The sequence below is a fragment of the Argentina silus genome, assembly GCF_951799395.1.
Source record: "Argentina silus genome assembly, chromosome: 10".
Classification (NCBI taxonomy): Eukaryota; Metazoa; Chordata; class Actinopteri; order Argentiniformes; family Argentinidae; genus Argentina; species Argentina silus.
In genome coordinates this window covers 11424842-11440111 of record NC_139664.1, presented here as the reverse complement: position 1 = coordinate 11440111, position 15270 = coordinate 11424842, and the positions used below count along the sequence as shown (strand labels likewise).

Here is a 15270-nt window from a genome sequence, read left to right as displayed (position 1 = left end):
TGAATAGCTGTAACTGTAACTGTATTTTTCTCCAAAAATATAAAATAATTTCTATACAAGTATGAAACATATTCTACTCATTCTACTCATGACACATAACAAAGGCTGAAATGTACCTGATGGTCCTCTAGAGTTTCTAATAGTTCCACATCACATTTCAGAAGAGGCATTGAGGTTCGATAATGATTCTCATATGAAAACTCCATCATTGCCCACGTCTGACTAATTTCAGTTAAAACCTAAAAGAGAAAAGACAAACAAAAGACAACAAACATGAATAATTTCTGCTAATACTACATGTATACATATAGAATAATCAACAGGCCTTTTACATATATTCATACTGATAAGTGATATGAGTAACCTTCTCAATTGCCATCTCCTTGACTGCCTTATCTACAATGTTGCGGACTTCCTCTTCGAACAAATGGAGCTGCAGGGCCAGGAGGTTTTCCAGGGTAGTCCCATCTGTCATAGTAAAGTCCACCTGCACATGAGAGGGAGTACTGTCTCATATCATCAAGCAAACATACACTTCTCTAGGCCTTTTGTTTCAACATCATGCATATTAACTCATTGGACTGTAAGACCTACGTATGTAAGTGTATTCATTCACCTTGGTGGTTCTAATTAGCTGTTCCCAATGGCGTTCTCGTACAGCCTGATTCTGTAGCTCACTAACAGCCCGTAGTGATGTCAGCAGGTTCTTCACATACAGGTCTAGCCCAGAGTACACGTCCCACATTCGGGCCTCTTTGTCAAGCTTCCTCATGTCCTACACAAACAGAAGGTAGGTAAACACAATTAGTGATTAGAACATTTGTTCCCAATACTGATGGTGTATGAGAGCAAGACAACAGAAGTGGTGTGGTGGTGTGATGCGGTAGGTGACCTCACCTTGGCAAACCTCCTCAATTCTGCATCCATCTGGTCGACGTTTATCTCCCTCCACTTGGTCATTGTCCAGTCCTCCACACTGCACTGCATAGATAAAGACGTACAAGCAGAAGTGAATGGGTGCGGGTGCCTAATGAGGACATTTGGAGGCTGCAGGGCAGCACCGGTGTTTAAAGACTCAAAGACAGACACAGAGGGAGCTGGCTTATGTGTAAAAAAAACTATGAGGAGGTTTTTTTCCAGCCCTCTTTCAGTTATGACATATTCAGAGGTAGTTTATACAGTACCAGTTTGGCTGCTCACCTGAACATATACAGCAATGTCCCAGAGCTCCTTGAGGACAATGATCTCTCTTCGGCAGAGTTTGAGTTCTCTGTAGTCAGGGATCATTACTTCAAACAGGTTACTGGACTCCTGTAGCTCCACTATCTCTTTCTCCAAGGTTCTGATCTCTTTGTCGGACTAGACAGTAGCACATGAAAATAATTCTGAATGAATATACAGATTGCACCTTGTATGAATGGAAAATACTGTTTCAATACTAAATATTAGAACACTCACTTTCTCCAGACTGGCGTATGGCTTCACAGCATTGTAACTGAAGGGTGCTTCTGTTTTGAATCTCTCTCTGAATTTGTTCTGTTTCAACTGTGGAGTGAGAAACATCATGTGTACAAATACTTGCGTGGATATTGAAGTGATGAAGTGATCATTTGTATAACATAGGATAAAGACCTTTGGAATAAGGGGCCACTTGTGGGTTAAAGAACTGTTCACCCACCTCAAAAGCTGTGCACTGCTTTCGTATAACCGTCACTTCAGCATTTTGTAGAGGTGCCACCTCATGCCTCACTGACAAAGCCAGCTTCTTAGCACCACTCCATTTTTCAGGGAGATCCTAAAGTGACAGCAGTTTTATATACATGTAATGTTATACAAATATTCAATGGTGGGATGGCTATACTTGCCAGAGAAAACACACGATATACAGTTGTGCAGTTGGGTTTAGAATGAGTTTGTGATAGAACACAAGTGTTATTTTCAAATGTGGTCCTCTGTGGCTAAGTTGGTAGAGCATTGCACTGGCTAAGGTTATGGGTTTGATTCCTGCTTGGACCATATACTAAACATATACAGGACATGCACTCACTCTACTTTAAGTCACTTTGGTTAAAAGTATATAAATATTAATGCATTGTGTTGTTTAAATGTGTCTAATGGACTTGAAAATGCATCAACAGTATTTCACCCCATCTTCATTATAGGACAGCTCCTCACCTCCAGTTTGGAGTAGACCTGTTCTGGCAAGGTCTCACTGTACCGCTCCAGCAGAGTGATGGTGTCCTTGAGTGGCTCAAACAGCCTGTCTGTGGCTACCTGTCTGTCTCTTACAGCCAGTAGATGCCCCATGACCTCTACCAAGCCATGGTGGTGCCCCTTAGACACAGGCTGTCCCAGACCCTCAACTGTGGTTCTGACAAAGTCTTCCAGCTCATCAAGACTGGGGATGAAAACATGTATTGACGCTGGCTAAATCTGAATTGTATTGCTGCTCCAATAAATCAGGTAGGCTAAGTAAACTACTGAGTGGTACAATTGATAATACTGTTGAAATTACGTCAATGAACAAATGGTTAACAGATATAATTAAACATACTCAATCCTATGATACAAGTTAAGACAATGAATTATGCAGGAACAATGATAGGAATTTCACCTGTCGGTGACATATGTCACAAGATGCTCTTTGAAAATCCAGCTCCACTTCTTAATGATGTTTAGAAGACCGATCTTGAATGACCTGATATCCACTCTAAACCATCCCCCAAACACTCTGAAATCTTCAAGCTTGCTAATCTGTGCATACAGGTCTTCATAATAATCAATCTGAAAAATTCAGCATGAATCACATAAGAATTCACTGGCACAACTTTCTAATTGTGAGAATGTTTGCAAAAGTAAAAAAGAAAAAAAAAGTCAGCACAAGTTTACCTGCTTTTTGAACTTCTCAATTGTGGGAGGATTCTCAGGGAACACATCCTCTCCATAAGCCTCCACCTCCTCAGTGGTTAACACATGTCCATACAGCAGAAACTGCCTGAGGAACTCAGCTCTGTCATCCAGCCACAGGCTGGTGTAGCAGTCAAATGTCCTCTGGTACTCCAAGGCTTTCTTGATAACATCCTCCACCTGCTCCATGACGTCCTGCCTCAGGTCTAGGAGATCCAGCAGTTCATCCATGTCATCCTATAGGGTTGGTTTGATAACAGGTGTAAACAAGACTATACAGCTTTGAAGGATTATAGTAAGAGTCACATAAATGACCATGTGACAAAATAAATCAGCAACATTTTCCCCATGAAAGGTACATTTCAGTACAACTTGTATTACAATCCTTCTATTACCTGATAGTTCTCCATAACCAGGTGAGCTGCCACCCTCTCCACCCACCCTGACGTCTTAAATACATCTCCGATCAGGCTCTCCACCAGCTCATAGAGGCCATCTCCAGCATCTCGCTCCAGAGAGGGGAGAAAGGTCACCACAGAGGAGCTCAGCAACATGTGGGCCTCAAACAGAGGAGCCTGACGTGGACCTGCCTCCATGTTCTCCAGAAAGAACTCCAGAGAGTGGCTGATGGAACTGAAGAAACCCTCCACCACCATCTCATCCACATACTCCAGATACGACTGCCAAGCCTCCGAAGCAGGGTCAGCATGGAAAAGGAACATGTTTTCCTGATGAAATCAATGTAGGAATTAGAGGAGTGATATTGATATACTTGTCAACTGAGGAGTATTGATCAAAGAATTGTATGCACTAGTAACATAGTTAGAATTACAGTGGGGTTCAGGGAGACTGAGCTCCCGCAAAATCTCTATATCAGCCCCCCCCCCCCCCTAAGAATTTAAATTTCAATGTGGTCCCCCCCCCAACAAAATGCTAAATGATCTACATTGGGCCTCCGCAAGAATCGATGTACAGTATAATTCGAACTCAGACTAGTAATGCACTAAAATATCACTTTTATAATGTTGGACACAATATGAAATGTTCCATACACATCAAGGCATAGCCTACCATAAAAAATATTTTAGCAGCCCAGGTGTTAACCACATCATCTGCTAATATCAACAGAGAATAAATACCAGTAAACAATTTATTTTGACCCAGTGTGAATTAGGGACCGGCGCTTTATGCTTCAATGTCATTAGTGGCCCGGCGTCTGTTGGCGACAAATTGGAAGTTGAAGAGCTTATTGGAAGTTATGGTATAGTTCTTACCTCTACCAGTTTGTGAATGGTGTGCCCATTCCTCTGAATGGTGCTGTATCTCCTGTTCACACGGTCACCTCTGTCTTCCAGTAGAATAAGAGTGTCTCTCTTGTTGTCCTTCCTGCAGAACATGGCCTGATTGCTCCATCCTTTCATCATGGTCTGGATGGTGTCACAGTTGTCCTTGGTCTTCTGCACTCGCCTCTCCAGGCTGTGGACCACATCCTTAGTGGCTCTGATGTAACCCCAGCAGTCCTGGTCCTTCCATGTGAGGTCTGTCTCTGCCCTGTACAGCTGCATGTCAATGGTTACCAGCTCAGCTCTGATGAGAGGAAACTCCACCTCCAGCACTGTCTGTTTCAGCTTGTTGTACCACTGGACCAACAACTGCAGACTGCCTTCATACTGGCAAACAAAACCAATGAATACAATCAGTGATCATGGTTTGTGATTTTGAGTTTATTCTGAAATTAATCAGTTTATCTAGCTGTTTCCAACCTTTATGAACAAGTCTCTCTTCTCAAACACAGCCATTGCAGCATCAGGGATGTTGGTCTGACCAAGCTTTTGAAGGTGTTTCACATCTCTCAAGACTGCTACCAGCTAGCATGAAAGGAACAGTCAATCACACTCAATCTGGCAAATAAACAAATCATGCTCTTTTATGATACTCAAACGGCAAGTAAATTTCAAGGAACAGTTTATCAAAACTAATGATGCAACTCTAACTACCGTTTGTCATTCATACGCATAAGACAACATTACCTTTGGATTGAAGTTGACTGAGAGGAGGCCAGATGTTGCATCTCTACTGATGAGGGGCTGATCCAGGTTGCACTGGCAGACCTGGTCAAGGCCACTGCACCAGTCTGTGTAGACATCCTCCTCGTACTGGTCTAGGAGAGTAGACATCTCCATATGCATGTGGTAAACCAGCTCCATCTCTGCACCCTCTGTGGGCCTGGGAATAAGTAAATGCAGTAAATTGGCTCAAAGGCAATGACCAATAAGATTAGTTGATATTTTATGTAAGCAACACTTACATGTCAAGCACAAATCTGAAACATTCCCAGGGTGTTTGAATTCGGTCCCGCAGCATTTGTGCCCACTTTAAGGCTCCAGACATTGGAGGCATGTTCTTGGTCACCAAAGTCAGGCCACTCTCCATCTGTAAAACATAAATAAGTCACATACATTATGAGAACAATTCACAGCAGGAGTGATGATCATATTGAATATATAGTACATACAGAACTGGTGTAATTCAATGGTTCATACCTGATGTAGCTGGGAGTTATACAGGTCTTTGCATTTTTCTAACTCCTCTCTGAAGAGTTGTAGCAAGACAAGAACATTGGGGCTGAAGATCTGCTTGATAAGTCCTCTTTCCAGGAAAGGTCCAAAGACAGCTAACAGCTTTAATTAATTACAAATCAACATTAGATGATATTAATGACAAGGTCATCATCATCTTCATCATCATCGTTACTTGTCTTACCTTGAAAGCTGATTCCAATCCTGAGCAATCCTTGAAGGCCAAGCAAAGAATGGTGGCAAGACGGCGATCAAAGTCCACAATTCTCTCTTTGAAATCTTCATAGTCACTTTCAAACTCCTGTAAACAATATCAACCAACAAAATCATTAGTGAACTACAAATAATGATACAACTTGGTTAAATTGCACTTCCCTGACCAGAATGTAATATCCATGCTATAGCTATATCAGGTAGGAATGATATGCCCATTTCTCAAATGATGACTCTCATCATATGTTAACATGTATGTATGTGATTTGTGTCATAAATATTGCAAGGTACAGTAGATGTTGTCATGTTGCTAGGCTTTGACTGGCAAAGCAAAGTGACTTTTACTGCGAGAAACACTTGTCCTGATAAGCATCCATAGCCTACTGATTATTTCCCTGTTGGCAAACAAGCTTCTTTACTGTTTGAGCATCTTATCTACAGTACTGTAGGTATGCAGATCAAGGTAAGATATGGCATTGCATTGCCTTCTAGAGGGTCTTAGAATAATCAGCAGCATTTTCTCTAACAACACTGACTAAACCAACATACTGTATCTCGCTCCTGATCAGAGGGAGGGAGAGATGCAACAGTGCATGGTAGCATGTTGTCATAAACACATCAATCTAGGATCATAACTCTTCTGTGACAGAGGACTTATTATAGAAATTCATAACCAGGGATCTGAAAGCCAAACATTACCTGAGTGCTGTAGTCAAGTGGGTTGTATTCACTGTCCTTAAACACCTTGCAGTGATCTAGGAACTCTCTGTGCATCTGAGAGGCCTGTTCACTGTAGACCTTCCCTTTGAGTCCACCAAACTCCAGCTTCTCCAACCTTTGAAACTCAAGCATGATCTCAAAAAGGTCCTGAAAAGCCACACAAACAAACTAATATCATTGGGATTCAAACAACAACAAAGCAGTCACCCCACCACTTTTTGGGTTAAACAGCTGAGCTGGAAAAATGTAACGACTCAAATTCATAAACAGAGCTATGGATGCAAGGACTGATTATCTACGATATCAAAATTATAGTTTTAACTATGTTACACAGTGTTTGTTTACAATTTCATTTTTACAAACAATGGAGTAAAACAATTATGATTACCCCTTTAAATCAAACTTATTGCAATGAAATGAACATTGGATGAACATTTTTCAGTACAGAAGTCTTGTGACCTCACCTCTATCTGTAGTACACGATCATAGAAACGGTTGAACCGTGCAAACACCATGGAGGACGGAAAGTCCCAGTGTGCATGTTTGGCAAGGCTTGCCAGCTTCTCCCGCAGGTTCTGAAAACTCTCCCTGAAACATCTGAAGACTTTCAACACCACCCGTAGCTTCACCAGGCCCTCCTCTGTGTCATCCCTAAATAGCTGTTCAGCAGAGAGGTAGTCTGTGGCCTAGAGGGAAAAGAGGTTACACATTTAGGCATTTCTATTTGAAAAGGTGTAATCTAATGTATCAGTTCAGTCACACTAGTATTGTTTAATTTAATTAATTGGTGGTCCTAAATGACTCTCAGAAAGTTTACCTCTTGAATGAGTAGATTGCACAGTTCCTGAAGCAGCACCACAATGTGTGCTGGCGTGCTATATGATGGACAGTGGGTCCAGATGAGGAAGAGGAGGTGGAACAGAGGAGGGATGAACGGCTCAATGTGTGGGAACTCCTCCTTTTCCAGTTGAGACAGTAGTAAACGCAGTGGCTGCAGATGTAGTTCAACATCTTGGGCCTCTTGTAGTGCTTCAGCATGCAGAAGACATCAGTCATACCCACTTTCTCAAGAGACAACTTGACTATAGTGGCATGGCACCATATTTAGTATGTCGGGACATGTCTATATCAACAGAAAACTTTGCTTTTGGGTTAAACACTATATTTTGCAAACAAAAATCGGTGCTTATACCTCAGTCACAACCAAAACAATGGAACACATTTACATCACATGACATCATATCAACACAATGCCTTACCTTTGAAAACATCTCCTATCAGAGTTTTGAAAGTAGGGTAATAACTACTCTCAGCCATTTCTAAAATCTTCACCATCTTCTGGACAATAGGACTCTGGAGCTATGATGGAGGATACATTTGGTTTATTAAGAATTTCAAAAGGCTACCTGGAATCATACTGTATGTTGACATACAGAATGGCATGTCATTTGAAGGACAGGACTCACCTGCTGATATATGCAGTTAATATTGTCCTTCCTGGATACCCAGAAGTTCAGCTCAGCACTGGGCCCTGGGTTCAATCCCTTCAGAAGGAGCTCAGCAGACTCCTCCTTCAATACCTTTTGGATCAGATGGGTCCAGCTGATGACCATAGACTCAATGGCATGGACCACTGTCCTGTCATGACTATCATGCCTGGTTTATACAATGAAACAATAGAGGGGACTTAAATCATACTTTATTTTATAGCCTAAAATCACTCAAAGGCATTGAACTACTGCAGTACAGCAGAAGCAGCAACTGCAATCCTTTATTGCGATTTGGTGTATATCTTACATCTTGATGGTACTCTGAGAACTTTCTATCCTGGCTGTTGCTGTTGGAATGGGCAGGAGCGTTTTCCCTAGAAACTGGCCCCTGACAACCGATGTCTTGTTCCTCATGTTTTCGACATGTCGGCTGACATCTTGAGACATCAGATTTGGCCACATCTGATGGTTTCTCTTGTTTGATAGAAGTGGCACACACACCTTGAGAAAGAAGATTAAGCAAAGTATCTACACATGTTTTGTTTGTATTTGGAAAAATATGTAATGTATATTATAATAATTCATACCTGTTCTGGTCTTTTTCATTTGTTTGCAGACTAAGTAGGCCTATCATATTTTAATATAATTGCAAGGGGGAAATGAATTACCTGTTCAACAGTGTGTGCCAGCTGTGGCAGTACTGATGGTGAGACCAACCCAAAAAGTAAACTCTTCCTGCAGTTCTCAAAGTTGATGGACACAGCTTTCTTCTTGAGAACATAAAATTCTTTGTTTTTAGTAGTAGCAGGTGAGACCTACAGTAGGAGATATAAACATGAGAGTTTCTAGAATGTTAGATGTCAGGACGGGTTATACAGTAGCCTTTAGCTTAAGTTCAGTATTTAGGCCTACACACTGGCTCCTTATAAACAGAGACACTCTGAACTTCAGGAGTATCTTCACAAGCAGTCTTACCTCCTTAGAAGCAACGAGAGCACCAGACGAAGTTGAGGTGAAAAATAGAATTTGACTGTGCATTTCAAAGAAGCTTTTAAGAACTGTCTGGTTTTCCTCTATTGTTACATACTTCTCCCATGTTTCTTTTCTCACTTGCAATATGCGACAAACTTTTTTCCCTATAAACTTTGCTCTGTCGTCCTCCGAAAATGGAGAAACATTCTCCTCGTCAGACATGGCTGTGCCTGTTTTTTGCCTCTTACAAGTTTGCGCTACAATGTATCAATATTTAAATTCCCAAAAAAGTAAATAGTATCTTATGCACCAGTGACGACTGACAGACGTGCATGCTATCATGCGCGAGCTCAAAAGATTTTCCTCTGAAGTAGCTAATGTTGGGGGGCGGTGCAGGTATCGTTTCCTTGGCGACGACCATATAATGCTGCCCAGTCCACTCCGTTATATTCGTACTATATGGTCCACTAATATACTTATGGAAGTCCTTTCCCTGACTGAGTTATAAGATTGTAAGTCATAATTACAAAAGGAAGTTCCTGAAGAAACTTCGTGGGCTTGCAAAGTCTTATTTTGGTAGTTGATAAGGTTAAAAGATGGTTTGGACTATAGATAGTTTTAATGTTTAAAAAGTCTAAAGAGTATCAAAAATGTGGACATAAGTTATTTAAGTACGGTCAGTCAGTACACATTTTAAAGTTGGATTGAGTAGTTAAAAGCTTAAAAGATTAAAGAGCTGATGCATTTTAAAATGTATCATAGGAACCCAATAGTCCTCATAGAAATCCATGTTAATTCATGCAACTTAAAAAGGCTTGAAGTTTAAAACGTTTAAATAGTATCAAAACTCTGAATGGCCATTGGAATTAATAGGCAAATTGAAATTTCAGGCAAATTCGAGTACAGCTCAAAAAGTATAAAATGTCTGGACATTTAAAAGGTGATTTGAAGTCAATAGGTTGAGCGGTTTAGGCTGTGCACACAGTGGTATAAAATAGGATTTCATGCAAATTTGCGCTTTCAAAGTCTTATTTTGGTAGTAGAAAACGTTTAAAGATGGTTTGCACGATAGATAGATTGGCTGAGTGGATGGATGGATGGATGGATGGATAGATAGATATTTTTCTCAAACTCCAGAAGCGACTGCTTTGCTGTGTTTGATTCCCAGATTGCCTCTTTAATCATGCAATGGCTTCACAATGGTGCAGGTTTAAAAAAAAAAGAAAGAAAAAAAGGAAATGCAATATCCAAATCAGATATCATATCATACAGTATACAGCTCTCTTCTCATCCTGACACCAGATCTGGTTCTTTTTAATGTGGGCCAGGATGATCTGCATTTTAGGGTTTGTGTGTACAATGTTGTCCGTGGCAACAGTTCTTTGACAAGGACTGAACTCTCACCCTATCATGATTCTACCACTGGTTAGGGTAGATAATGGGAGCAATGAGACTGAGGGGGATACAGGCCTAATGGAATAGGAGTCATTGCAGGTCTAAATACAAACCATGCTATGGGTAGGCCGTGTTTGTGAGCAATTAGACCACAAAGGTTATAGAAATCGTTCGCCTATATGCATCATATTTTAGATACAAGCGTAAAGACAGTATTGTGTTGTATCACATATTTCATCATAAAACATTTTGAAACATTGTCAGCTACAGTATGCCAAACACAGGAAATGCTTGTACTGCATACACTCTTGATCTCCTTTGCTGAGTGAAGATATCATCTGTTACAAACAGGGTTGGATACAATATTCATACCAGCTGAAAAGTGAAAATTTTGCACACTAAGACAAAGTTTGTCTACAATGTGTCTATAATTCATAATTTATCTATAAAATCAGTTTTTATAATTAATTTCAATGATGCAGAGATAATGTATATACCATCCACCCCATCTCTTTGACAAAGATATTCTTCCCTCAAAATGGAAGTTTATTTTTCTCTTATTTCCTAAATCAGTAATCTCACTTACAAAGAGTAGTAGCCTATATATGAGGGATATGGAAACCTTGCATCATGAATTTCTTGAGGTGTAGTCAATAATGTAATTACTTGCAGATAATGACACCCATGTTGTAACATTACTGTGCCTTGATTATCTGCATTACTGCTGTTTGATTAATAACATAGCAACTTGACCTATTTTTGGCATAAGTGTCTTGCACACCTAGATGACGTAGTAATTCTAGGGTAAAAGATAATTTCCCCACTCTTACTAGAAGAGTGTGTGTGGTGGGGATTCTTAGCTCACCTTGGCTTGGATACAGGACCACGCACTCCAAGGATGCCCTCTACAGGACTCTAGCCTACCAAGTGACAACAGTGATCACCACATGTGTTCTTTAGAGGGCCTGGGTGACGCTCTTTATCGCTCCATTTTCGTTTGCCTTCTAAAAGGGTATAGCCTTAACCAAACATAATTGCATAACTGGCTAGTGAGAGACTTCATCATGCGCAACACTGTTTTTTTAGAAGTGACAAAATGTTATTTCTCTTTAGGACTTACGGTTTCATTTTCTTATGAAAACATGACGATATAAATGTGTAAGCCCTATAGGTAAACCACCGCAATAAACTCAAGGAAATACATTATTTCGAACGGCATAAGACTGGTGATGAGGAATTGACAGTGGGTTTATCTGACGTCCTGCAGAGGGCACTACTTTGTCTCTTATTGGAGACTCCTCTCAAGACAACACTTGACTTTTATCATGCCATTGCATTGGCGCCGGAATTCTCCACTGTACTGCAGAGTTGAGACAATTTGGTGAGTTTTTAGACAGTTCATAAGTAAAATATTTTATAGTTTGTTTGTGAAAGTTGTGTACGCCATTATTCAACGTAGCTTGAAGTAATTTTCCACCACGAGTAGCCTACATAGACATGGGCCTATTTATTGCACAGGAGTGAAATGAGGTAAATAAGACTATCCTATACTATAGCCTATCTTATTATTAAAAGAAAATGTATCACAATGGTTAGTGCCATAACACAAACATTCAGCCTAAACAGTAGGGAAAGTTGAGGGTGATAGCTGCCAGCGAGTCTGGCCGAGCTTCTTTCAATTCGTGGAAATTGGACATTGGATGTAGGCCCATTATGAACTGGAGAGTGAGTAGTAGATTTATTTGAAAAGCAAAAATTAAACAAAATTGTCCTTCATAAGATAGAAAGAGAGATAGAGAGAAAGATACGTAGATAGGCACAGTAGCCTCCCATCAAACTCAATGTGAGAGGATGCCTAAACAAACAAAAAACAAAACCTGTGTAGCCTATACCACTGGAATTTCGTTACGGTAGATCAGCATGCCAAATCCGGCCCCATCCAGGTTTCTCATGAGGCTCCTGCGGTGTTATGTAAGCCCCAGTATGAACAAATTTGTTATCCCACACCCGAGGGCATCTGTTGATGGATACGTTGTCCTGGGGGACGGGGTAAGCGGCACTACAACAGCCGGCGTTTATCTTGAAAGGCATGTTTTAAGTGTTCCTCTGTTGAGATACAAAAGATTTAAGGACACCCATTACCTTACAATTGTAATATAATCCCCCATTGTTTTGTATTCATGCTAATCATTTGAACATATGTAGGCTATTTATAATTTGTTCTTAATTCACTGGTTATAGATTTGATGATTATTAAAGCCACAGACCCCAACAACATGTATTCCTTGAATGCAATTGCCATCAATTTGAAAAAAATTCACAATTTCATATGAAAATGTTTTTGAAAGATGTCTTTTGGTCATGTTGTCCACATCCTTAGCTAGAAGTACATGTTTTGTAATTCCAGGGAATTCCAGCTCACCAACATGCCTCACACAATTATTTGAATTTGCAAGTGATATGATAACTTCAACCATTATATGATAACAACAACCATTCTGTATAGTGGGACCTGCACAGTTGCATTGTTTGTGCTCAGGGGAGTGTTGTGTGTGTAGTGGAGGTGGCGGGTTAGACTGAGGGGTGGGGTAGGAGGGTGGGACCAGACCACAGAGACCTGCGGGGGAGTCCCCCGAGGACGGCCGGGCCACTTGTGTCTGAGGGGCTGGTTTATCCCACTTAATCAGCATCCTCCGAGACTGGCACTGCCCCTGTGGTCATAATGCCTGGGATCACTGTGGGCTCCTCTAAATGAACTGAAGCCCCATGAGACAATACCTCTGTCAATCAGCCTTAACCTGAGCTGGTCCCTTTATACTTCAGATATAGTGTACTTGTGTAATTATTCACTCCATAAATGCAAATTAATCTCCTCAATGTTTTGACTAACATACAGGACAAAAGACCCTTGAGAGAGGTTTGAGTGATGCATTTGCATTTCCCACATCATTGTTCATTTTCTAAGGGAATGCATGATGGTTACTGTGATACACTGATGATCATACAGTTGGATTTTACTTGAGAGTAGATACTATAGCCTATAAATCAATTCACTCAAAGAATGACACACTGAATAATTCCCATCCTTTATGTAGCTAATGTTGGCATGCAAGTACAGTGCAAATGTAACAGCATCTCCAGATCCTGCAATAGATTTGTTTTTCCACAGCCACAGTAAAATGAGACACATAACATAGGTTAACCTGAGGAACAGAGATGCAAAGGTTCAACATAGCAACACAATCTTGAAAATACATTTATCTCAAAACCAAACAAGATAATGAACACGCAGGAGAACGCTTCCTGCAATTAGCTATGGCTCTTCCGTAGCGCTTGGGCCATAATTTGTACGTATTTGGATGGCACAAGTGCAGGCAGTGGTTTGGGGTTGTAGCGGTAATGTCCCGGGGGTTGCTGTCAGTCCTGCCCCATTATAAATGACAGAGCTGAGCGAGCCTCCTTGGCTGCCTCTCAACACTCTGGCTTCCTTGGGGCCTTGCGTAGCATTTGTCAGAGCGTGTGCCCTTTTGATTTTCTAATCCCAGCACAAACTGTGGAATGCTGGCCCTCAATGAGATATTCCGCTCACAAACAGTGATTTATGTTCTTGTGGCGCAGGGCTCAATGGTGAGGGGATCGCAGGTGTTGTGGAGCCCCAGTAAAAAGTTTTAATATGCACATCTCGTGGTTCTAGGCAGAGCCCAGCACAGGGATTACTACCGTCTGTATGGGGGGATGGGTCAATAAATGTTTAAAATGCATATGGGACCCTACAGTCAGATAGCTATTATACAAACACCCCATGCATGAAAGATGTTTTTCAATGCAGAATCTATGACATATAAATACCATGCCCCTTGAGGTAGGCTACAGTACATTTTGTGTTAAATGGCAAAAAATATCTGTATTTACAGTATATATATATATATATATATATATATATATATATATATATATATATATATATATATTATCTTAATGAAACTAATTTTGAAAGAAAGATAGTTGAATCTGAGTTTTACACAGTTCACCAATAAGTAATTGTATAAATGATTATCATTGTATTCTTACACAGTAGCTAAGTGTGGGAAATAAACATTAGATTGAATTGACATCAATATTACAACGATTACTAGGTAGGTCCAGTAGTAGCATCTTTACATGTTTCAGTGTTGCTGATAATTTATGCAACGTTAACTGCCGAGCTCTTCCTGGCTTTATTGAGCAACCGGCTTGACCTTTGCCCAAGTTGTATAGAAAGTCACAACATAAAATCAAAAGCGCAAATGGAGAGGGATTTCTTCAGTGCTCTAGTGTTTGTCCTCTCTCCAGCACACACAGCGATGGTGTCTACTTTTAAAAGGTAATTGAAGCCTCAAGAGCACATCTTTTTCTCATGCAAAGCAGAGTGAGCTTTAACTTAAGTATTGACGTTGAGAAATAAAGATTCCATTGAGGCAAGATTCCCCGCCGGCATTGTTGTAAGATTTACGGTTGTTTTTACAAATATGTTGTGGCATGTTTTAGCAGGAGACGCAGCAATATTTTAAGTGCATATGTTTTATGGATACATCCTCTCTCTTTTAACTGAGAATGTCACAGATCATAATTTTACATTTTCATTTTCTTACAAATATGTGTAGTAATATATGAAGTTTTATTTTAAGTGAGAAAATATTGTACTTAGGTTGGTATTGTGTTTTTATCTTTGATTGTTCCCCTCTACACATGTTAATATCAACCCCTTATGATTAGAAAAGAGAACTAAAGTATACAAACCTAACTTGATACTTAACAACTGCTTTATTTTACTTGATTCATTTAGTTATTCAAAACCTTTACAGTATGTGTGTAGCCATACAAATATTCACTCTGTGCAAGTCCATGATGAATACACTGTAGCTGAACTTATGTGAAGTATCAAACACTAGTGTGAAGTATCAAATGTGACATCAGATTAATAGCCTATCAAAAAATGTCCATTCAGAGATTTT

General features: G+C 40.2%; 1 protein-coding gene across 1 annotated transcript in view; it reads right to left on the bottom strand.

Annotated features, from left to right (window-relative positions):
- LOC310811284 (dynein axonemal heavy chain 11) overlaps nucleotides 1–15270 on the bottom strand; it is a gene marked incomplete at both ends in the record, with an annotated part of 70685 nt that overhangs the window by 29629 nt on the left and 25786 nt on the right. Inside the window, 24 exons of the mRNA XM_083679403.1 lie at nucleotides 117–239; nucleotides 365–487; nucleotides 617–775; nucleotides 898–981; nucleotides 1201–1359; nucleotides 1459–1545; nucleotides 1679–1795; nucleotides 2176–2398; nucleotides 2615–2784; nucleotides 2890–3144; nucleotides 3303–3635; nucleotides 4182–4577; nucleotides 4671–4775; nucleotides 4938–5133; nucleotides 5216–5340; nucleotides 5451–5588; nucleotides 5671–5787; nucleotides 6399–6566; nucleotides 6884–7105; nucleotides 7237–7448; nucleotides 7679–7778; nucleotides 7886–8075; nucleotides 8217–8410; nucleotides 8578–8724. Coding sequence (XP_083535529.1) covers nucleotides 117–239; nucleotides 365–487; nucleotides 617–775; nucleotides 898–981; nucleotides 1201–1359; nucleotides 1459–1545; nucleotides 1679–1795; nucleotides 2176–2398; nucleotides 2615–2784; nucleotides 2890–3144; nucleotides 3303–3635; nucleotides 4182–4577; nucleotides 4671–4775; nucleotides 4938–5133; nucleotides 5216–5340; nucleotides 5451–5588; nucleotides 5671–5787; nucleotides 6399–6566; nucleotides 6884–7105; nucleotides 7237–7448; nucleotides 7679–7778; nucleotides 7886–8075; nucleotides 8217–8410; nucleotides 8578–8724 — 4143 coding nt within the window. The remainder of the gene's footprint in view (nucleotides 1–116; nucleotides 240–364; nucleotides 488–616; nucleotides 776–897; nucleotides 982–1200; nucleotides 1360–1458; nucleotides 1546–1678; nucleotides 1796–2175; nucleotides 2399–2614; nucleotides 2785–2889; nucleotides 3145–3302; nucleotides 3636–4181; nucleotides 4578–4670; nucleotides 4776–4937; nucleotides 5134–5215; nucleotides 5341–5450; nucleotides 5589–5670; nucleotides 5788–6398; nucleotides 6567–6883; nucleotides 7106–7236; nucleotides 7449–7678; nucleotides 7779–7885; nucleotides 8076–8216; nucleotides 8411–8577; nucleotides 8725–15270) is intronic.